General features: G+C 42.9%; 1 protein-coding gene across 8 annotated transcripts in view; it reads right to left on the bottom strand.

The window, feature by feature from the left end:
- SLC25A17 (solute carrier family 25 member 17) overlaps positions 1-23346 on the bottom strand; it is a 556889-nt gene that overhangs the window by 125081 nt on the left and 408462 nt on the right. For 7 of the 8 annotated variants that reach the window (XM_072126804.1, XM_072126800.1, XM_072126803.1 and 4 more), the window contains one exon: positions 20003-20098. The exons of the other annotated variant lie outside the window; for it this stretch is intronic. In XM_072126804.1, the coding sequence (XP_071982905.1) occupies positions 20003-20098 (96 nt within the window). The remainder of the gene's footprint in view (positions 1-20002; positions 20099-23346) is intronic. 8 annotated transcript variants of the gene reach the window in all.

The raw sequence follows: 23346 nt of genomic DNA, 5'->3' as shown, positions 1-23346 counted from the left end.
GGGGGCTGTATGAAGAGGGCTCACGGGCTGAGTCCTCTTCAAACAGAGGTATGGTTTTCTGCATATTGCAGCAAAGACCCACTGCTAATAACCGTGATTGGTGCTAGCACCAACCGCGGGTATTAACCGGTCTGATGCCGCCGCCAACATTTAAAGGATGGTGGCACGTTGGTGCAATCATCTTACAACGTCACCGTACAACGTCATCGAGGCAGCGATCGGTTGCCATGACAGCCTTGGGTCTTTGTCAGACCCAAGGCTGCATGGTTTCTGCAGATTCATTACAATGTGCCAGTGGCATATACTGCAATACAGTTGTATAGCAGTAGTATTGCAGTAAATGTGAGAAACGGGTCTAAAAAATAGTAAAAAAAAAAGTTTAAAAAAATAAATCCCCCCCCCCTTTCCCTAGAACTGATATTAAATTTATTAAACAGTAAAAATCACAAACACGTTAGGTATCGTTGTGTCTCAAAATATGTTGGTAGTATTTTTTAGTTTGTCACGGACCAAAATTGGAAATCATTTAGTAAAAGTAGGAATTTATCTAAAACTAAAGATATCTTTGTTTCTAATATCTCTAGAGCTTTGAAACTGTGTAACTATGTTATATCTTTTACATATATTGTTATGGGAGGGGGCCCCGCATTGGCTGCTGAGCTGGGGGGGCCCCATCCTAAATGAGGTGCTCCATAACGCTGGGACCCTTAATCTGGCCCTGCCAACATCATGTGCATTAAGTGAGCACCTTCTCTTCCACACCTAGGGCAGCAATCGTCCCCGTGGTGTGCGATACACCCTATGTATTAAATATAACTGTGACAATCGATGTGCTTCACACAACGCTAGTGAGGGTACTCTCTCCAATATATCTGTCCACTGTTCTTCTGAAATTGGGCCTATGTTCTCCTCCCACTTATTCTGAATGGTGAGGGGGTTCTGTTTATGGTATTCTTCTAACAGTATGGTGTATATTCTAGAAATGAACCCTTTGGTTCCGTCTGCGACTGTTAGCTCATCCATGATCTCGTGGCTATTGATGCGTACCATCTCCCCTCTATGTTGCACTTCCAAGGCATGTCTAAGTTGTAAGTATTGATAAAAGAACCCTTGTGGAAGGTTAAACTCCTCCCGAAGACTTTCAAATGTTTTAACCACTCCTCCTTCATACAATTGAGTAAGAGTATGAATACCCTTGATCTCCTAAAGCCCTCAAGCTGCATTATTTCTCCTAGACCTGGGTTTCTCCATAGCGGAGTAAATAATGTGTGTCCCTCTAATCGCAAAGTTTCTTTAATTTTCTGCCAAACTTTGCTCATCAGTGTCATTGTAGGTATATGGTCTGGTGGCCTACCCTGTGCTCCCAGCTCCAGAATATATAATGGGGGTCTCCCCCCTCCCAGATGTCTTAAAAGCTTTTCAGAGGTACCTTGACTAGCATCCGGTCCCCATCCCTTGAGATGCTGAAGCTATGCAGCCAAAAAATATAGCCATGGGTTGGGTACCGCCAATCCCCCTGAGTTTTGGTCTCCAGTTTAATCCTTGCTATCTTTTTACGCCATATTAAGGATCTAAATAGCTTTTGCATATTAGTAAACATCTGTATTGGTATCCACATTGGTGAATTATGCAACATATATAGGAATTGAGGCATGAGCACCATCTTGCATAAACTTGTTCTCCCTATAACCGATAAAGTTTGCACCAGGCGTCTACCTTCTCAGTCGACCTTGAAAGCAATGGTCCCATGTTAAGAGTTATGTATTCCTGCACTCTTGGTGCACCAAATGCCTAAATATTTAAATTTGGGAACCATTTGTATTTGATGCAGATCCACTTCGGCTGGCATGGGGTCCAATGGCATCATCACTGACTTATGCCAATTAATGGTCAGTCCAGAGTACCAGCCAAAGTCAGAGAGTAGGCTCATTATGGGTCCCAATGACTTGTCTACTTCCTTTACAAACAGCAACATGTCATCTGAAGCCCTGTATATCTGTGGAGGCCCTTATTAGGCAGGCCAGACTACAACCAATACCCATTTACATATCACAAAGTGCCAACATGACAATTTAAGCAGATTGATCCCTGCTGTATCACAGGTTTCAATTGTATTGGTGTCCTGAGTTCACCAACACAATAGAAAGATAATGAAGAAATTTGAATTGTAGCTTCCCTCCAGGATGCACTGAAGAGAAAGAATCAGGGGACCCAGAGCAGGAACTCCAACGACAATCCATCTCTATCCACACCATCTTGCTCCTCCTGTAGTCCTGGCAGCCAAGGATCTTGCTTTAAAATGGCGCTGATCATGGCAGGTTCTGGGCTGTCTTGGACCACCGGAGGAAGCTTTGAGTCCTGTCTGGCCAACTCTCTGTTGGCATAAAGCCCTGGGTGCCCACAGAAAGGGCTCTGAGTGCCACCTCTGGCATAAGTGCCATAGGTTCGCCACCACTGTTCTAGAGTGAGTGGGGCATCTAGAGTGTTCCTCTGGTCATCGGTTAGTACTGGTAAGGTCACTGTGTCAAAAAAGGTCTCCACCCCCCTAATGTTATCCCCTAACCTCGATGAGTATGTGTCCTCATAGAAGTTCCTAAGTGTCTCTAAGATGTCTTTGTCAGTGTGGACTTCCAGTCCTTGCGCGTTTTTAAGTGCTTGAATGTGTGATGAGTCCTTTTGCGCCTTGATGGCTGAGGCTAACAGTTTCCCTGTACCCTCTCCCCCTTCAAAATACTTCTGTTGTACAAAGAATTTCTTTGCTTCTGCAGTTGCCAAAGTATGCGTTTTCAGTAACTCCTGCGCCTCTATCCATTCCCTTTGTTTTGCCTCTGACCCGATATTTACATACTCCCTCTCTGTTTCTTGCACCCTCTCCTGTAGGGCCTGCAAATACTCTTTTTGTTTGAATTTATGTGTCGGACACACTCAACATCTTCTGTCATCGCTATCATCCTATCATTACCTATAGCCAAGTCTATCCGTGATAATGAATTATGGGAGCTGGAGTAGCAAGAGTATTTCTTAGTTGTAGGATATTTATGTCTCCACATGTCCTCCATACCCACCTCCCTCAACATTTTGGCCATAACCGTGTCCGTGCTATTTGGGGAGATGTTACCGCGATGATACTTATCTAAATAGGGTGTGAGACACTGAAGGGGTTAACTGTGGATGGGCGTTATGTTTCCCCTAGGTCTTCATACTATGCAAGGCCTTAGGGTGCGTTCACACGTTGCAGTTAAAACTGCATCGCAATTAGTTTTGAGGCGGTTTCACTTGTTAAAATAAGTAATACCACCTAAAACCAACCCAAAACTAATTGCGATGCAGTTTTGTTTTAAAACTTTATTTATTCATTTTCTTGGTATACAACGCTTTTCAACATTTATATGTCATATATAGATCTATATGGAAAGGATAACACAGTTACATTTTCCATTTTTTTCACAGGGCTCAATCAAAAAAACTTCACAGACATACAACGTAGACCATATTGTTTTTACAGCCTGAGGCATTCCGGGACACAGCCCTGTAGTTTCGTTCGTTATAATAGGTGCATGACTTTAGCATACATAAACAGTTTTGGGCGGCACGGTGACTGAGTGAATAGCACTTCTGCCTTGCAGCACTGGGGTCCTGGGTTCGAATCCCACCCAGGTCAACATCTGCAAAGAGTTTGTATGTTCTCTCCGTGTTTGCGTGGGTTTCCTCCGGGTACTCCGGTTTCCTCCCACACTCCAAAACATACTGTTAGGTTGTTTAGATTGTGAGCCCCATGGGGACAGGGACCAATTTGTCATGCTTGTGCAGCGCTGCGTAATCTGTGTGCGCTATATAAATAAAGAATTATTATTATTATTATTACAGGCAGTCCCTGGGTTACATGCAAGATAGGGTCTGGAGGTTTGTTCTTAAGTTGAATTTGTATGTAAGTCGAAACTGTATATTTTATAATGGAAGTTCTAGACAATTTTTTTTCTTTTGCCCCAGTGACAATTGGAGTTTCAAAATTTTTGGTGTAATTGGACCAAGAATTATCGATAAATCTTCATTACAGACATCTTACAGCTGATCATTGCAGTCTGGGACTATAGTAAAGCATCCAGAGACTTCACCAGAGGTCACAGTGGGCAGAGGGGTCCGTCTGTAACTATGGGTTGTCTGTAAGTCGGGTGTCCTTAAGTAGGGGACTGCCTGTATCTTAATGGAGCTTAACATCTCCATTGCCTTCCGTCTCTCTTGACCTTATTTTTTATGCGGCTTTTCTGGATCATCATTTTACCTTTATTGGGTCTTTGTATGCCCGATATTTAAGAACTATATTAACTATAGTAACCTTAACCAAAGTAGCTAAGCTTCTTAAAATGTTTAGTACACAAATCACATACATAAACATAAACAAATGTGTTTTTTATTAAATTACATTTCACTTTTCACTCTTCGCTCTCGGGCAGGAGTTGTGAGGGGAGTGGGGGGAAGGGCTAGGGTAGTGGTGTGTGTGAGGGGGGGGGGCTTTTGTTTTAAGCTGCAGTAACTCAGACTTTGATTTATTTCTCATATTTCTTATATATCTAGTGTGCCTCTATTGTGCGCAGTCCCCATTCTGTGCTGGTGTCTCCTTATCCTTTCTACTCTTCTTACTATACTCCGTCCATTTTTCCCAAGTTTTCAGAAATTTCTCTCTGTTACCACTTGCCCATGATATAAGCTCTTCCATTCTAAATATTTCAGCCACTCTATTTTTCCATAACTCTATAGTGGGGGTCTTATCTTGCTTCCAAAATGCAGGTATTAATAATCTAGCAGTCATCAGCATTTGCGTAGCTAAGTCATGTTTCCTTGGTTGGAAGATTTCCGTCGGACACAAACTACATATGTCTTCTATCTCTCTCAATACCTTTTCCCAGAAAGGTTTAATTGTTGGGCATTCCCACCATAATTGTAAGTATGTGCCTTCCCAGCCTTTACATCTCCAGCATTCTGGTGGGCACTCAGGATTAATGTTATGTAAGAAGTTTGGTGTCTTATACCATCTGGATAATAACTTAAACGAGTTTTCCTGTACCCTAACACATCTAGAGAACCCTGTGGAGTTGCCCAGTATCTTTTTTATTTCCATTTCTGTGAACTCTTCTCCTAAGTCCTTCTCCCATTGTCGAAGATAATGCGGTTTCGTTGGTGGGTCTGATTGGGACATTGTGTGGTAGATCAGGGCTACTCTCCCTTTGCTGGGTTTATCGCCTGATATGTAAGACTCCATCTGTGTTATTGGTTGAAAGAGTATGGCCTGAATAGCCTGCTTTATAGAGTGTTGTTGCAGGAAATCACTTATTTTCTGAATACAAATGCAGCAGTTTCCGTTATGGATCTTTCTGGTACAATTATGTCTTTTAGAGGTAGCTTATGAAGCCTATTCCAGAAAGACAGTTCTTGGTTTTGTTTGCTGTCTATCAGGTATGGTATAAGACTGGCCGGGGTGAGAGGTGAGGGGCAGCTCAATGATATTCCCTGCCTTCCTTCTCTCTCTTTGAAATTGTTAATGCCCCATAGTAGCAGTTGGTTGTTAACAGTGAGCTGCGACCTTTCTAGATCTATATACAGATTCCTGCAGTTAGGGGAGAGCAATTCTGCCCTTCTATTCATTTGGACTGCCCTGTAGTACTGACGCGCATTTGGCAAGGTGATCCCTCCCTCCAGTTTCTTTTTGGAGAGTATATTGTAGCTTAAACGGGGTCTACCGCTGTCCCAAAGGAATCTTGTGAAGCTTTGGTAGAATATAAGTTTGCAGAAGATTTTTCCTACCAAACCAAGACAAAAAGGGGTTCTGCAGTTTAGAGAGTTGATTACAATCGAGGCTATAAGTGGCTGATAATTAAGTTTGAAAATATTGTCAGGGTTCTCTGATAGTTTCATTCCTAAATATTTGGTCAAGTCATTTGGCCATTGTAATTGAGATGTACTTTTAAGGGTTTCCATTTTCCGTCTAGGTAGGGTTATGTTTAGTATCTCTGATTTTTCTAAATTTACCTTAAAGTATGACAGCTTCCCGAATTCTGCAAAAAATTTTTTCAGCTCAGGCAGGGAGGTCTCAGGGTTGGTCGTAAATACTAATAGGTCATCCGCAAATGCAGCTGTCTTGTGACTATAACCTCCTACTTCTACTCCCTTTATTTCTTGTTTAAGCTGTATGCTCTTAAGAGGGTCTCCATCACTAAAATAAACAGATAGGGGCGCTTCCCGTTTGTAATCTTGAAGGCTTCTGACAGGGTGCCGTTGACTCTGACTGAGGCGCTAGGGTCTGTATACACTCCCTGAATAAAGCTTTTAGGGAAATGGTAGGCCTCCAGGACCTTCCTCATGAAAGCCCAATTACCCTATCAAATGCTTTTTCAGCATCGGTTCCTATTAGCACTAGTGGTATATTATTCTGTTTTGCGAACTCAATTAGACTTATGGCCCTACATGCATTTTCATGTCCTTGCCTCCCCTTTACGATTCCCGTCTGCTCCGGTGACGCCAGTTTTGGGAGTAGATCCCTTAACCTAGCAGCCCTGGCCTTGGCCCACCACTTCACGTCTGTGTTGAGTAGCGATATAGGTCTATAGCTGCTGCACATGACTGGGTCCTTGCCCTCCTTATGTATGACAGATATGTGAGCTTCTAATGACTGTCTTGCCATAATGTCGCCTTGCGTCAGTCTGTCGCATAAGGACGCGAAGTGGGGGAGAAGCAGGTCCTTTAGTTTTTTATAGTATATGATGGGAATCCCATCAGGGCCAGGCGCCTTGCCCACCGGAATAGATTTTAAAACTGTATCTAGCTCCTCCGTTGAGAATGGCCTTTGCAGAAAGTTCTGATCTTCCACTGATAGGGCTGTTCTAAAAATTTGTCAATGTCTCCCGAAGCTGGGGGTTCTAGGGTGGTATCTAGATTGTAGAGGCCTTCATAAAAAACCTTAAATGCGTTTGCTATCTGTTTTGTGTCTTGCGTCTTAACCCCTGCTGCTGTCCTAATTTCCGTAATGTATGTCTTCTCTTTTTGTTTCTTTACCCACTGAGACATGAGCCTACTTCCTCTATCTCCGTGAGCGTAAAACTTACTTTTGGCCGCTAACATAAGCTTAGCCGTCTTAACGTTAAGGATGTTTTTGACCTTTTGCCTCAATTCTGTCAGCTCCTGCTCTTTGGCCTTTTATGTACTCTCTCTAGTTCTGAGATTTTAAGGGAACGGGGGAAGGTAGAGAAGAGGGGGGGGGAATGAGGGGGAAGGGGTGGACGTAGCACGGAAGGGCGGGAGGGTGGGGAGGGTTGTGGGGCTTCTCAATATTTCTTCTTTACATCTTTTCTTAACAGTTTGCTTAAACTAGACTATATCAAATATAATATTGTGGATTCAATCTGATCATAGACCACAGTGACTTTTAGAACCAACAGTCAAATCTCTGCAACACCAATGTTACTCATATATTCCTGGTGTCAAAAATTAGATAGGTAGCACATGTCCCGCATCAGTCATGTGTTTACAGCAGAGTCTTTATTCCCCTGTCGCCTCTGTTTCATGACTTTAGATGATCCTACTTTACTCCATGGATCCATCATCGGTAGCGTTGGTAGCTGAATCGGCGTTGGGATTGGGAGCCACGATTGAATTTTCACCTTCAGGATGTTCAGGGATGCACATGCTGTTTCTATGTCCTCAGGCGATTTTACAGTTATCGAGCCTCCTTCTCCTGACATCAGGATGCCAAACGGGTATAGCCATCTGAAGCGAATATTTTTAGATTGGAGTTCATCTGTAAAGGGTTTGATGATCTTTCTTTTAGTTAAGATGGAGGGAGCTATGTCTTGGAAGACCTGTAGCTTAGAGCCTTTGTAATTAATCTCACCGGCTTCTCTTGCTCCTTTCAGGATCGCTGCTGTATCAGTGTATGAGAGTAACCCACAGATTACATCTCTAGGAGGATCGCCGTTTTTTGGCTTCGGACGTAGAGCTCTGTGGATTCTTTCTATCCTTATCTCTCTTGCTTCCTCGTGGCTGAGCAGCTTTCCGAAGACTTCCCCCGCCATTTTGGGGAGAGCCTCGTGCGCTATAGACTCTGGGACTCCTCTGAGTCTAATGTTCTTGCGGCGGCTTCGGTTCTCCTGGTCTTCTAGCCAGAGGTGAGTGGAGTTGATTTGCTCTGTGTGCCGTCTGAGCATACTCCTGACTCCTCTATTGAACTCCAAAAGTTCACCCTAAGTTTGCTCTATTTGTTCAATTCTTCCACCAATATGGCGTATGTCCTCTTCAATATCTGACAGCTCCTTTGCCACAGGCGTCAGAGCCTGATATAACGTGTGCTTTATGAAATTCCATGAGACCGGAGCGATCTCCTCTTCCCCGCTCACCTCCTCTCCTCCTGCAGAGCTTCCGGCCTCTGAGTCTTCCTCTGCTCTCTCTCAGACACTGCGCTCCTCGTCGCCATCTTGGCTTTTGCTCCCTGCGGGGAACGGAGCTTATTTAGCATATACTGGCTGGGGTCCGACTGGCTTTTTGTCGTCCCAGTCGGTGCTTGGTGTTGTTTGGGTCCACTTCCTCAGGGAGTCTGGTCACCCTGGTGACTATATAGTGGGTGTAAAGTGGGAATGTTATGTATACATGGGGACACTCGCGAATATCCCACTGCCGTCATCAACCTACATACACCTTGTGGTACTATCACCCATGAAGTGGGGGTGGTGGGGACCCTGTTTCATGAGGCTATTATCGGCAGAGACTTACCGGTGTTTTGGGACCTCTGGAGACGAAGACCCACCTCAGGTGTTATTGCAGATAATGGACATCAGATATGTCCGGCCTTGGCCCCTGAACCCTTTGAGGCCAATGTACCCACACCAGCAGTAGGGGTGACCCCAGGTGATGAATTTTCTTCCCTAGAGGTCCTAGCTGGTGAAGTTGAGGGTCACGAGGAGGTGGCCGACATGCCGGACCTTGAGATTTCCCGTGAAAATTTTGGGGCTGCACAGCTACAGGACCCTACCTTATTTAAAGCAAGGGAGAATGTTAAAGTGATAAATGGGGTACTCCAAATACCAGGGGCTGACAAAATATACTCCCGAATGGTGATTGTTGGGGAACTGTTGTACAGGGTTGACCAGATACTTGTAGTACCCCAATCTCACTGTAGGCTGGTGCTAGATTTGGCACACAAACATGTGCTGGGAGGGCACTTAAGGTGCTGAGAAGACCCGAGAGAGGATCCTGCAGAGATTTTTCTGGCCCGGGGTGTGGGAGGAGGTAAACCGGTATTGTAGCTCCTGCCCTGAGTGTCAACTTACTGCCCCGGTGTCCCACTTCAGAAGTCCTCTGGTCCCGCTACCAATCATAGAGGTGCCGTTTGAACGTATTGCAATGGACTTGGTTGGCCCCATAGTCAAATCAACAAGGGGGCACCAGTACATCCTGGACTATGCTACACGGTATCCAGAGGCGATTCCATTAAGGAACACCTCCTCCAAAAACATTGCTAGGGAGCTGTTCCAGGTATTCTCCCGCACAGGCCTCCCCAAGGAAATCTTGACTGACCAGGGTACCCCATTCATATCTAGAGTAATGAAGGAGATGTGTAAATTACTGCAGGTTAAACAGCTCCGCACCTCTGTATAACAAGACCCTGAAAAGGAAGCTAAAGAGGGTGGTCAGCAAAGATGGGAAGGACTGGGATTGTTTATTGCCTTATCTGATGTTTGCCATACGTGAAGTTCCCCAGTCTTCCACAGGTTTCTCACCCTTTGAGCTGTTATATGGCTGTTCCCCACGTGGGCTCCTGGACGTAGCTAAGGAGACCTGGGAACAGGAAAGGACCCCCACCGTATTGTGATTGAACACGTCTCCCTTATGCAGGACCGCTTAGCGGCAGTAATGCCCCTTGTAAAGGAGCACATGACAAGGGCACAAGAGGCCCAGTCTAGGGTCTACAATAGATCAGCCAGACTCAGGACCTTTAACCCAGGCGACAGAGTGTTAGTTCTTGTGCCCACTGTTGAGAGTAAGTTCTTGGCGAAATGGCAAGGTCCATATGAGGTCATGGAGAAAGGGTGAGAGGTTAATTACAAAGTATATCAGCCGGGGAGGAGGAAATCCTAACAGATATACCACGTGAACCTCCTAAAGCCATGGAGGGAAAGAGAGTCCCTGATAGCCGTGGAAAAAGCGTCTGTCCCCAAGAAGGTGACACCCGAGGTAGGTGTACCCAATGCCAAGGTGCCTGAAGTACGGATCTCGGAGTCCCTCTCCAGGGCCCAGATTCAGGATGCGAAGGAGTTTGTGCTCCGAAACACTGATGTGTTCTCTAAGTTACCGGGTTGTACTTCAGTCATCAAGCTTGACATCATAACCGAACTCCACATCCGGGTACACCTTAAAGGGAACCCGTCACCACTATTTTCACAAATACAGGTAGTGGCAGGTTCCCATAGAGCTCTAATAACTATCTGACACCCTGCTTTTAGCTAAAAATTGTTCCCCTCAGATCCCCATAAAATCAGAGTTATAATCTTGCCTGGTATCTATGCAGCTTTGGAGCTAGTCCACGGGGGCGTGGCCTAATGTCATGTGACCAGGGTGACATCATCAAAGGTCCTTGAGCTACTTAATATGAAAACTATACCCCATGTACATATCTGACCACATAAAACCATCACAGCAGCCTCCATGGACTTCTACTCCTCTCCATGCAGGCTGCTGTGATTTCATGTGATAAAATATGCTGTGATTTCATGACATATATGCTTAGTGTACAGCTCCTAATGCTACAAAAGCTATAGGACCTGCGATGATGTCACCCTGGTCACATGACATTATAGCAGCATACAGAGATAGGGATGGGGAGGAGCTGCTGGATTCAGCCCGAGGAGGCCACGCCCACCTGGACTACATGTAGCCATGCTTAGTTACCAGATAAAACTATAAAGTTGAATATATGGGAATCTCAGGGGCATAATTTTTAGCTACAAGCAGGGTGTCAAATAGTTATTAGAGCTCTATAGGAACCTGTCACTAGCTGTATTTGTGAAAATAGTGGTGACAGGTTCCCTTTAAACCAGGGGTAGGGAACCTATGGCTCGGGAGCCAGATATGGCTCTTTTGTTGGCTGCATCTGGCTCTCAGGCAGATCTTTAATAAATATTGATGGCTCATGTGTGTCTCTTAGAATTATTACTGGACACAGGCAGCGATGTTACCGCTGCCTACGTCCTTTGTACGGCCCAGGTGCCATCGCCGCTATCATCTAAGCCTGGGTCAAAGATAAGAGCGTGGGAGCAATGGGGAGCTGGCTGCAGGGAGCGCTGGGAAGTGAATATTCATTTTTTATTACCTATCTACTGGGGGTATATGCTGGGGCTACCTATCTACTGGGAGGCATGTGCTGTGGCTACCTATTTACTTGGGGGCATGTGCTGTGGGACTACCTATTTACTGGGGGTATGTGCTGGGTCTACCTATCTATCTACTGCGAGGCATGTGGTGGGTGTCAGGATTTGGAGTAGTGAACCCCCTGGACCGCCATGGACGATGATGTAAGCAGACACCTTGGACCGGAATCCAAGTGGCACCTGGTCTTCACCAGAGCCCGCCGCAAAGTAGGATGGTCTTGCTGCAGTAAGGTACCACCTGGTCGTTCCACAGGTACGACTTGTCTGCGGTGGCAGCCAAGGTTGAGGTACAGGATCACTAGAAAGTCTTGTGTTCAGGAACAGGCAGGCGGTCAAGGCAGGTGGCAAAGATGCGAGGTAGGGGACGGAGCAAGAGGTCAAGGCTGGCAGATCAGGAACAGGTCCGAGGTCAACGGAAGCTTCCTCATATCCATGAAGAACTAAGATCCAGCGTGGAACCAAGAAAGTGGGTAGCCCCAATCAGCAGAGCGCTGGCCCTTTAAATCTGCGAGTGCTGGCGCGTGCACGCAGCCAGGACGGTAGCAGTCACATGGAGACGTGAGTGAGCTCGGAAAGGGGCGTTGCCACAGAGAGGGGCACGGGTGTGCCTGCGATCTGAGACGTAGATTACAGGGGCACCCATGACACTGAGACTACCTATCTCCTTGGGGGCATGTGCATATTGTACGGCTCTTCCGGAATAACATTTTAAAATATGTGGCGTTCATGGCTCTCTCAGCCAAAAAGGTTCCTGACCCCTGCCTTAAACCCTACCGGGTCCCTGAAGCACACTGGCAAGCAATATCCAAAGAAGTCAGGTGTTAGACCTAGGGGTTATCGAGGAGTCTAAAAGTGACTGGTCGAGTCCTATTGTATTGATTCCCAAGCCTGATGGTTCCCTACCATTCTGCAATGACTTTAGGAAGTTGAACGAGGTATCTAAATTTGATTCTTACCCTATGCCCAGAGTTGACGAGTTGACAGAGCGGCTGGGACAGGCTAGGTTCTTCTCCACCTTGACCTGACGAAAGGGTATTGGCAGGTACCCCTCACAGACAGGGCTAAAGAGAAGACAGCTTTTGTTACTCCTGATGGGCTATTTCAGTATGTTGTACTTCCCTTTGGGCTACATGGGGCTCCCGCCACATTCCAGAGGTTAATGGATCTCGTGCTAAAACCTCACCGTAGATATGCCTCGGCCTACCTGGATGACATCATAGTTTATAGTAACGATTGGGAGAGTCATCTAGCTAAGGTACAAGCAGTGATAAACTCCCTCAGGGCAGCAGGGTTGACGGCAAACCCCCAAAAATGTGCACTTGGTCTGGAAGAGGCCCGTTACCTGGGGTACCGTATTGGGCGAGGGGGTCATCAAACCCCAAGTAAACAAAGTGGAGGCGATACAGCAGTGGCCACGACCTGTGAGCAAGAAGCAAGTGAGGGCTTTCCTAGGCATAGTAGGCTATTAACACCGATTTAACGCAGGCGAGACCTGTTTTGGACTAAAACTTTGGTGTCACTGTCTTGGACTGCATCACGTATCACCCCTACCATGGTCTCTACTGGGCCAAATCTCCCACAAGGGGTTTAAATAATTATTGAGGTCTCCAATAATTAATATGGGTAACTCCGGGGACTCTGCTGCCAGCGCCAGTATCCTGTTTAAGATGCTCACTGCGAAGGGTGGCGGGATGTAAATTGCTATAAGAAGAATCTCCTTATGGTATAATTTGCATCTGAGAACTACAAATCTCACCTCAGAGTCAACGGTGCACTTTATATTTTGAAAGGGTATTAATTTATGTATTAAAATACTTACTCCCCTTGAATGTGAGGTAAATGTGGAGTGGTAATTGGCACCAACCCATCCAAGACCCAAATTTGTCCCAGTAGTATCTGTTACATGCGTCTCAGAGCGACAAAACACAGCTGGTTGATATTGCTTCAAGGCAGTAAACACAGAATATCTTTTGGCAGAGTCCCCCAGTCCCCTCCTATTCCATGCAATTATTTTCAGTTTAACCACCATCGTATTCCCATACTTTCCCCAATGTATAAGCGTACATTCTATCTTTATGCATATGTCCGGACCCAACATGAACCGCCAACTTTACATACAAACATGAACCCCTGTGCTGTTGGTACAACCTGGGAAAACAGTAGTAACTATAGCCAACCATTCTCATGCTGTTTTATTAGCTAACGAGGTTAAAGACAGAGTCACTGCCAGCTGAGCTTACTCGGATGAGCAATGCACCCCGTCCCGAGGTTGATGCCCTCCATAGGACCATTTCAACTTGGTTACCGTTGTAGAAGTGCCTTTCAGGGGTTTATCAGTCCCGCCTAGGACTTCGCCTACGTAGTTTATGCTCATGTGCGTCCATCCAATTAGTAGCTTCTTCAGGAGAATTGAAAAAATGGGTAGCTTGAAGAGCAATGACCCGCAATTTGGCTGGGTAAAACATAGAATATTGCAATTCCAGTTGTCTCTTGACCCCCTGGAATGTCACCCTCTCTTTCTGTACCTCTGCCGAGAAGTCAGGAAAGATGGATATACGGCTGCCATTAATTTGTATTTTCTCTTTTTCACTTGCTTTAAACATTTAAAATAATGTCCCGGTCTCTATAATGCAATATGCGAATAAGGACTGGACGTGGGGAATTGCCCGGTGGCAGTGGTCTTGACGGGACTCTGTGAGCCCTCTCCACCACAAACAGTGGTGTTAAATTGTCACGCCCAAATGTGGACAGCAGCCATTGCTCAAAATACTCATTGGGGTTGCGGCCTTCCACCTTTTTAGAAACCCCTATCAGACGAACATTATTCCTCCTTAGCCTGTTCTCCATGTCGTCCTGCTTTGCTAGAACCGCCGCCAAGGTGGATTGCATGCGGGATGCGTCACGTCGAGCAGGTGGTAGCTGATCCTCTACCTCTCCCACTCTGCCTTCTAAGGCCCCCACTCTTTCAGACACTTGCTGCACATCATGTCTGATAATGGTCAGGTCCTCTTTCACTCCTCCTACCAACATTGTGAGGGAGGCTATAGCATTATTGCAGCTATGCACTGCATTGAGCACTTCCAGTAATGTGGGTTCTGTCTCTTTGAGGACCTGTGCATTAGATGTTGCGGCCGGGATATCATTTACACGTGGTCCTCTATGAGGTTTAGGTGTATCTGGAGCCTTGGATCTAGTAGCAGGCGCCATGTTTGCTGCCTCTCTTCCTGCTGTGAAATGTGTGAGGTGATGGGGGAGGGGGACTGTGATCAATCTGCATATTGTGTCAGCGTGGATTATTTGTTTATATACAGGTGTAGGGAAAGCTGAGGGAGAGGTAAGTGTAATTTTCTTGTTACATTAGTTAGTGCTCCTGGCAGCACATGACTGAGTGCTGGAGACTGAACCTTGAGGTAATCAACTGAGAGCAGGGAGAGGAGAGGGAGAGGTGTCTCCCTCCGTAGTCAGCTCCTCAGTGAAGATGGAATGTGCCTAGCAACAGCTATCTGAGAGATCACTGACATCAAGGAGAAGTTTGCAGAATACAAGAGAAAGGAACAAGATGCAGTTAACTAATCCAATTGCAAAAGGGCTCAATAGGGCTTCCTTGATATAAGATTCAAGTTCCCCCATCTAGAAGAACAGAGTTCTTGCTACAGATGTTTGCTTGATGTATTGTTTGCTTTAAGATGTAGCATGGATGTCTCCCAAGCCGGGGAGTCACATGGCTGTACCACATCTGCAAAGGGAAGGTCTATTTTCTTTATAACTTTTATGACCTATACGACCACTTTATGATATTTGTCCCAGATTTTGGTTTCTTCGTAATCAAAGAGAAGTCTTTGCCTGAAGTTCACAGAGACCATTATTCTCTTCTTAGGGTGTCACCATAAGACACATTGGCCCAGATATACAGCATTATTGTGTCTGCCAGTTTTTTTGTCTATGTTAGCATGAAAAAAGTGTCTTTGTAGTTTATGCATTGCGGTATTGGAGTACTCAGAAGAAACTTTGTGGAGCGTTTTGGTATTTTATCAGATGAGAATGGGTACATTTTTTGAAAAACACATTCAGACAACTGTGTGACACGGTGTACCATATAAAAAAAAGTTGCAATTGTGTGAAAACAGACCAGATTAACTAAGAGCCTACAACACCATTAAGGACGCAGCCATTTTGTAGTTTAAGGCTCAGCCCCATTTTTTGTATTCTGACTTGCGTTGCTTTACATGGTTATAACTTTTGAACACTGTTATTTATCAAAACGATTCTGAAATAGTTTTTTCCTCACATGTTATACTTTATTTTAGTAGTACATTTTGGCTGATAAGCTTTGCGTTTATTTACAAAAAAAAGAAAAAATTATGATTTTTTTGAAAAATTGGCCATTTTCGATATTTGAAATCATTGCTTTTCAGGCAGATAGATTTACCACCCAAATAAGATGCCGAATAACATTTCCCATATGTTTGCTTTACATTTTCATAATTTTTTCATAATTTTATTTAAAAAACCCTATATAATAAACCCATTTTCAAATCTGCACCCCTCAAACTATCAGAAACAGCTTTTAGGAAGATTGTCAACTCCTTGAGATCTTCATAGTAATTAAATCAAAATAGAGGTGAAATTTCGAATGGCCAAATTTTGTCGGTTATAAGTTCATTTAGCCCTAAAATGTACACATTTCCAAAAGATGAAAAGAGAAAACTGGGAAATTTGCTATGCAATTTCTCCCAAGTACAGACACCCCCCAATATGTGGGCGTTACTTGTTTTATGGGCGCACAGCGAAACACAAAAGAAGAGGGAGTGTTCTGCAGCTGCCTGGATTTTAGTTTCCTCATTGGCCTCTTTTGTAGGCTATAAAATAGCTTTCGTATAGCTTTTTCGTTATTGGGGTCATGTGAAAGCATTTATTTTCGGGATGAGATCCCCTATTGTTGAAAATTTTTGAACTTTTTCTTAGGGCAGGAGTAGAAAAGCATCAATTCTGTACTAGAATTTTTCCTTTTTTTTATTTTTGGTGTTCCCCATATATAGCCTAGTAATCATGTTATCTTTATTCTTTATCTTTATTCTTGAATATTTTTTCTTACTTTTTACTACATTTGCCAATTAAAACCCTAATATGGGAAAAAAATCTATCATTTGTGCATTTCAAGGGGCATAACATTTTTACAATTTTGGCTACGGAGCTGATTGATGGCTACTTGTTTTGCGGGACATGTTGTACTTTGCAACAGTCACATTCTGGAGTACATATTTTTTTTTATTGCATTTTTTGTGGGACTAAATAGATAATTTTATAGATATTAACCATTAATATTAAAATATCTATTAAATAGATATTACTTTGTTTTTTATTGAATAACTATTTTTTTTACACTTTTTTATTAGATCCACCATGGGACATGAACAAGCAATCATCTGTTATTTACAGCCAGCACTCCGTGTATCCCAATGCCGCTTCGGCTCGGATCTCGAGCTGAACCGGGATCAGCTGAGCTTTAAGTCACTGGGGTTAAAGGGGTTTTCTCACAAACTAAAGTTAGGTCCTATCCACGGGATAGGGCCTAACTTGTTGGTCAGTGGGGTCTCAGTGCTGAGACCCCCACAGATCACGAAAACAAGGGGCTCTGAAGGGGTTTCACCTACCTCTGTTGGACCCCTCGTCCCTCCGTCAGACTAATGGAGCAGACAGCCGTACAAGACCGTTCTACCCATTAATCTCCTTGGAGCTGACGGAGATTACCGCGCCACGCCAACACAACCTTATCCTCAATATATGATTTGTAAATAGGTTTCTCTTTAGAGTCTGCCATCTATTTGAAACACATTGCAACGTCTTCGAAAGTTTTTAACCCCTACGCACACCTGGACATTATAGTACGTCCCTGCGAGAAGATACTTCCCGCATGGGGACATTCTATAACGTCCCGTTTCTTGCACCGGCTCACGAACAGAGCCGGCACCAGAAGCAGCAGCTGTCAGCTATATATTAAAGCTGACACCGCGCTCTAACTTCCGTGATCAGAGCCGACTCAGAACGCGAGTGTTAACCCCTTACACGCCGCGGTCATGTAAGGGTCCCCCCTGTGGATCGGATTCCCTGTGCCGCTTACCGGGGATCCACTTCTGGGCAGCCCAGAGGTCTAACAAGTGCCCCGGGGGTGCCCAATCTTCCTGGCAGTCGGACCCAGAACACTACTTTCTGGCAGTCAGTCCCAGTTTACACTGTGCCTACATTGAATTAGTATTGTAGAGCAGTGTATTGGACTTGAACCAGCGATCAGAGCATCGCTGGTTGAAATTTATGTATGTATATGTAAAAAAAGTTAAAAACGAAAGTTTAAAAATTAGAATAAATAAAATAAATACATAAAAATATAAGCCCCTAAAATGTCACTTTCCCATAAAAACACTTAATAAAGTATAAAAATCCCAAACACACAAAAAAAAACCCACATATTTCGTTTTGCGACCTCTGCTTTGGACCTGCACAGTAAACGCCAGTGGAAAAAACGCAAAAAACTTTTTCTTGAAAAAAGATAATTTTTCATTATACCTAATACCTAAAAAAGTGATTAAAAAAATGTTAAACACTCTAAAATAAGACCACTAAAAAGAACAACTCTTCTTGCAAAAAATAAGCCCCTAACCAGATTTATCAGCCGCAAAATAAAAAGGTTATGCATATGAAAGACGGTGATGCTAAAATTTAGATATCACCTAATTACTTTTTATTCAGTAAAAATGGGAAAACATTTTTAAAAAAACTATATAAATGAGGTATTTTCATAATGGTGGCGGCCAATAGAATAAAAATAATATACTATTTTTATGGTATGGTAAACGGCCAAGAAAAATAACACGAAAAAATCTTCCTAAAATTTTATGATTTTCATTTCCTCCACCAACAAAAAGTTAATAAAATCTCACTAATTAGCTATAGATGCCCCGAAATTATGTAACAGAAAAGTGCATCTCATATGGCAAAAAAAAAAGCCCCTATAGATCCACATTAAAAAAAAGAAAAGAAATTATAGCCTGTACAATTTGACAATGCAAATCTGCTCTGGATGGCACCTCCTTCCATTCTATGGCCGGTCGTGCACCCATACAGCAGGTTACCACCACTCAGGAGAAATTGGATATCAAACTTTGTGGATCCTTTTTTCATTTAATTTATTGCAAATGTTTCCACTCAAAATGAATGTGTTGCCAAAAAATATTACAATTTGTAGACCGCACCTCCATTTTGCTTTAACCCCTTTAAAAAACACCTAAAGGGTTAACAAACTTCTTAAAAGTGCTTTCTCATACATTTATGAATAGCAAGACTTGTAAATTACCCCATTATAGAAACTACACTTAGTAGTACATAATGGGGTAATTTACGAGTCTAGCTATTATTTAGGCCTCTCGCAGTCAATTAAAAGTTGAGCAGGTGCATCTAAATATGGGTTTTGGTAATTTTCCCAAAAAATTGAAAAATGGCACCTAAATTCTAAGCCTCATAACATTCTAGTAAAATATGTGGTATCTTTAAAAACCATGCCAACAAAAAGCAGACATTTAGGAAATGTAAGTTGTGAATTTATTTGGGTGCTATGACTATCTACATCAAAAGTAGAGAATTTAGAACTTTGAAAATAAAGAATTTTTCCCGATTTTTGCCAAATTTTGCTTTTTTCATAACTAAACACAAAAGATATCATCCACATTTTTAAACTAATTTGAAGTACAATGTGTCACGAGAAAACAATCTCAAAATCCCCTGGATATCTCATAGCGTTCCAAAGCTATAAGCACTTATAGTGACACAGGGCAGATTTGAAAAATTGGCCTCTAGGACAGAGGCCAAAATAGAGTCCCGAAGGGGTTAACAGGTTTAGCTTTCTCAGACCTCTCCCCCTTGCCTTTCCCCTTATCCCCCAGATATTTACCCTAGGGAAAGGAAATAGGAGAGATATACTTGGCAAGCATAACAATAAGAATATGCCCAAGAAAAATCCCATAGCACAATTTACGGGACCTAGAGGGTGGAGTGAGGCAAAGTCTGTCTCATCTACCACAACAGAGCAGTACAGTAATCTTCAATATAATACATCACAGCAGAACATAAACCATTTGAATGAATACCTTTGGGTGTCCCTCTTATCCCCCACCTGACATAGCATTTGCATGCTCCATGTGCCGGCACACAGCCGTAAGTCATCATCGGGACAACAGAGCTGCCGTAATAAATGAGTGTCACAGACTCTGTACCTTGTCTAAGTCTTTCAACTGTTCTGGGAAGAGGAGACTCTAATGGACTTGGCTGCAGGAAGGCTGCGTGAAATGGAGAGATAATTGGAATTGAACACCCCCTCCTCTAAGACAACCTCCCCTGACTGTCAGATTTAGTGACAGGAAGTGCACTGGTGGAAGGATGAGGGGAGGTTCCTCTAACAACTCTTCTGCTTTCTGTCCCATACAGAGGTCAAATACCATCCCCCATATGGAGAAACCTTTAGAAATCATCAATTAGTATGTTTATGCAGAAAATAACACTGTTAATAAAGAAAAAGAATATTACTTAGAACTTACCCGCAGTATGGATTGCACAGTTTGTAAGGGATAGGTGACTGTTGTGGCAATAGCTTTGGCAATAGCTCCAATAAGGAAAACCTGAATAGAAGAAAGCTGGCAAAAGAGAAATGATCAAATTGAAATACCTTATCACCAATAGGTTATATTTTGTTGATATAGCTTTTCAAATTTAAACACAAAAATTACACCTTTGTAAACCAAATTGAATTGCCATATGCTGACAGCAATAACCTTTTCATATTTTGGCAGATGAAGCTGGGTGAGAAGTCAGTATTGTAGGGCAAGCTGACATCTTCCACAGATACAATTACAACCCTTTTATAAAAAAGTGTATGCATTTGCAAATAATATTAATTTTATACATTTTATCTTTTTCTTCCATTACCACCATCCCCTGGTCCTGTAGTTGGGCAGCTTCTCCAGGCAGGTTGCTATAGCAATTAGGTCATCAGAAGTTGGTCCTGCAGTGGCCTAAGTTATTCCAGGAATGTGCCCCCGGAGTGGCGTGTGTTACTGTACACAACCCCCTGCAGAGGGGTAACACTCTGGTGTCTGACACTCATAGGTGCTGCTATCAACTGATTGCTCTGTAGGTATTAGAGATGATATAACATCAGATTGATGATTGCAGCTTTGTGACTGGCGTATCAGAGATGATCTGATAGCAGATTTAAGATTGCAACTCTGGATGTGACTGAAGCATCAAATATTATATAATGGTAAGGAAAAGACTGCAGCCCTGGATGTGACTAATGCCCCAGAGATCATCTAATGTCTCTAAAACAACACTGGCTAAGCATTACAATCAATATCTTATTAACATACACACAAACTATCAGAGCTCATTTTAATGACCTGTGACAAGACATAACTTGAGCTGTGATTGGAAATGGCTCCTGTTTGGTGGGCGGGTTACCATGCATATGTTGAAAAGTCTATGACATGATATTTCCTGAGTCACAGGGGGCAACTTTACAACATTTTTTGATCGTAAATGCAACAGTTTCTATCCCTTAAGTGGACATACATACACTCAACTTTATACATTAGATTTGCTATGGCACTATGGGATGGGAGCTTTGATCACATACAATATGCACTAGTCTGACTGATCTCACGGAAATTATGGACTTCCATAATACTACTTAGTTGAGTGGTTGCATGGTGAGCTGTACAAGATGTTCAGTAGGATCAATGGAAAACAGAACAAGTTTTCCTCTGCATCACCTCTTAATCCTCTGTACACAATGGGGCAGATTTATCAAGTTGTCTAAAAGTCAGAATATTTCTAGTTGCCCATGGCAATCAATCGCAGCTCAGCTTTCATTTTACCAGTGCTCATAAATATTTTAAAGGGGAGCTGTAATTGGTTGCCATGGGCAACTAGAAATATTCTGACTTTCAGACAGCTTGATATTCGATGTGTGGTTTGAGAAGTGAGTTGTATAAGGACATTACTATGTCCTTATCATGAATATCTATTTCTCTCTTGATGCATGCCATAATTGTATTTGCTTTATAAGCAGCTGCCTGACTTTGGAAACTAAAATTAAGTTTACCATCCACAAGAAGCCCCACATTTTTTTCTGTTAAAGTTTTGCAAAGTAATTGATTGTTTAGAACATAATTATACTTTTTGTTTCCATGGCCCAACCATACACTCATATACATTAAACTTCACCAGCCATTTTTCTGCCCATTCCTCCAGCTTCCACAAATCCATATGTAATGTATACGGTTTTAGGTCAAGGTATTAATTACTTTACAGAGCTTAGTATCCTCTGCATATATTGAATCTCTACTGTGTAAATCCTCTATGAGGTCATTAATAAAAATATTGAAAAGGAAAGGGGCCCAATACCAACTCCTGTGGAACCCCACTGGTAACTCCAACCCAATCTGGGTATGTGCCACTAAATGAAGACCCTCTATTTTCTTCCACTAAGCCAGGTTATACCCAAATACACAGATAGTTCCAGCAATTTCCTTTATATACAAACCTTTCATGTGACATTGTATCAAAAGTTTTGGAACAGTCAAGACAGGTTAAAGGATGAAGACATCCACATTTCTTCCCTTACGGACCATTCCCCCATTTCTTTCACCTGGTCTGGCGCCTCCTTCACACTCCACAGGTAGATGTTTTTTTAAGTATTTTTTTATTTATTTAAAAAAAAAAATAAAGTTACATACAGTAATTTGTGTGGCAACCTAACATACTTGATTGCAAATTGATAAATGGACAGATATTTTGATTACAACTGAGTCGATCAATTAGTCATCACATTCGGTAGATCTTCATTAATGTTCAGCTAAATTTGAGTTATCTGGAATGGGTCCTTCCAGTGACCTGGATCCGTTGTTATTATTCTTTGTCATTTTCTCTAATGTGTAGTTAGAAATGGATCCATTTTTAATCTGCTAAATTCCATTAACTTTAATGAAAAAGAACATAGATACAGTAAAAATAAGAAGAGAGAAAACTGACAACATTGGGGATGGAGCCTGCACAAAGGTTGGGGGTATTATTTTGGTCTGGCAACAGATAGTTATCTCTTTGGATCTCATTATGTTGGGTGTTTGGTTGTTTGGCGATAGCTAATGATAAAGCTATTGGTGGTAGAAAGTACGAGTCATCAAGGTGTCCCAGTTTTTGGCAAATTTTGATGTAGTTGAAAGCTGGTAGGCCAGGATTTTCTCATAGGCACAGGTGGTGTTTATCTGCACTATAACTTCATTAATATGGCTTCTATTGATTTCCAGTGTCTCGTGACCACCAGTTTTATTGCCATAAAGATGTGTCCTATTATAGTCCTGTGCGCCTCAGCAAAGGAGTTCATGTTGATCATAAGTAGAGCTTGGGCTGGAGATTTAGAGACGTTTTCTTTGGTTAGTCTGCTGATGATATTGTATGAGGCTGTCCATAGAGGTTGTATATGGTCACAGCTCCAGAGCTTGTTCAGTTTTTTGCTTTTTGCAGTTGCGCCAGCATGTGGAAGGGGTGTTGGGATATATTTTGTGTAGTAATGAGGGAATATAGTACCAGCGTAGATGTGTTTTTAGTATTGCAGCAGAAGTTTCTTTTGATGAATAGGTAGGCGTCAATCCATTCCTTTTGGGATATTGTAGTTGCGAGGTCTTTTTCCCATTTTTTTGTTCTGTTTGATGGTGTTGGTGTTGATCTTTGGCCTAGTGTGTTGTAAAAGAAAGAGATGCCTTTTTTCTTCCTATCTTCTGTGTTTAAGAATGCGAGGACATCCTTGTTGATGAATGGTATCGCATATAGAAGCCTGTCTAATATTGTTCCGATTTTATTGTCTGTGCTGAGTTCTGAGAGTGGA

The sequence above is a fragment of the Engystomops pustulosus genome, chromosome 10 (assembly GCF_040894005.1).
Source record: "Engystomops pustulosus chromosome 10, aEngPut4.maternal, whole genome shotgun sequence".
Taxonomy (NCBI): Eukaryota; Metazoa; Chordata; class Amphibia; order Anura; family Leptodactylidae; genus Engystomops; species Engystomops pustulosus.
This window is presented reverse-complemented; position numbering and strand designations above follow the sequence as displayed.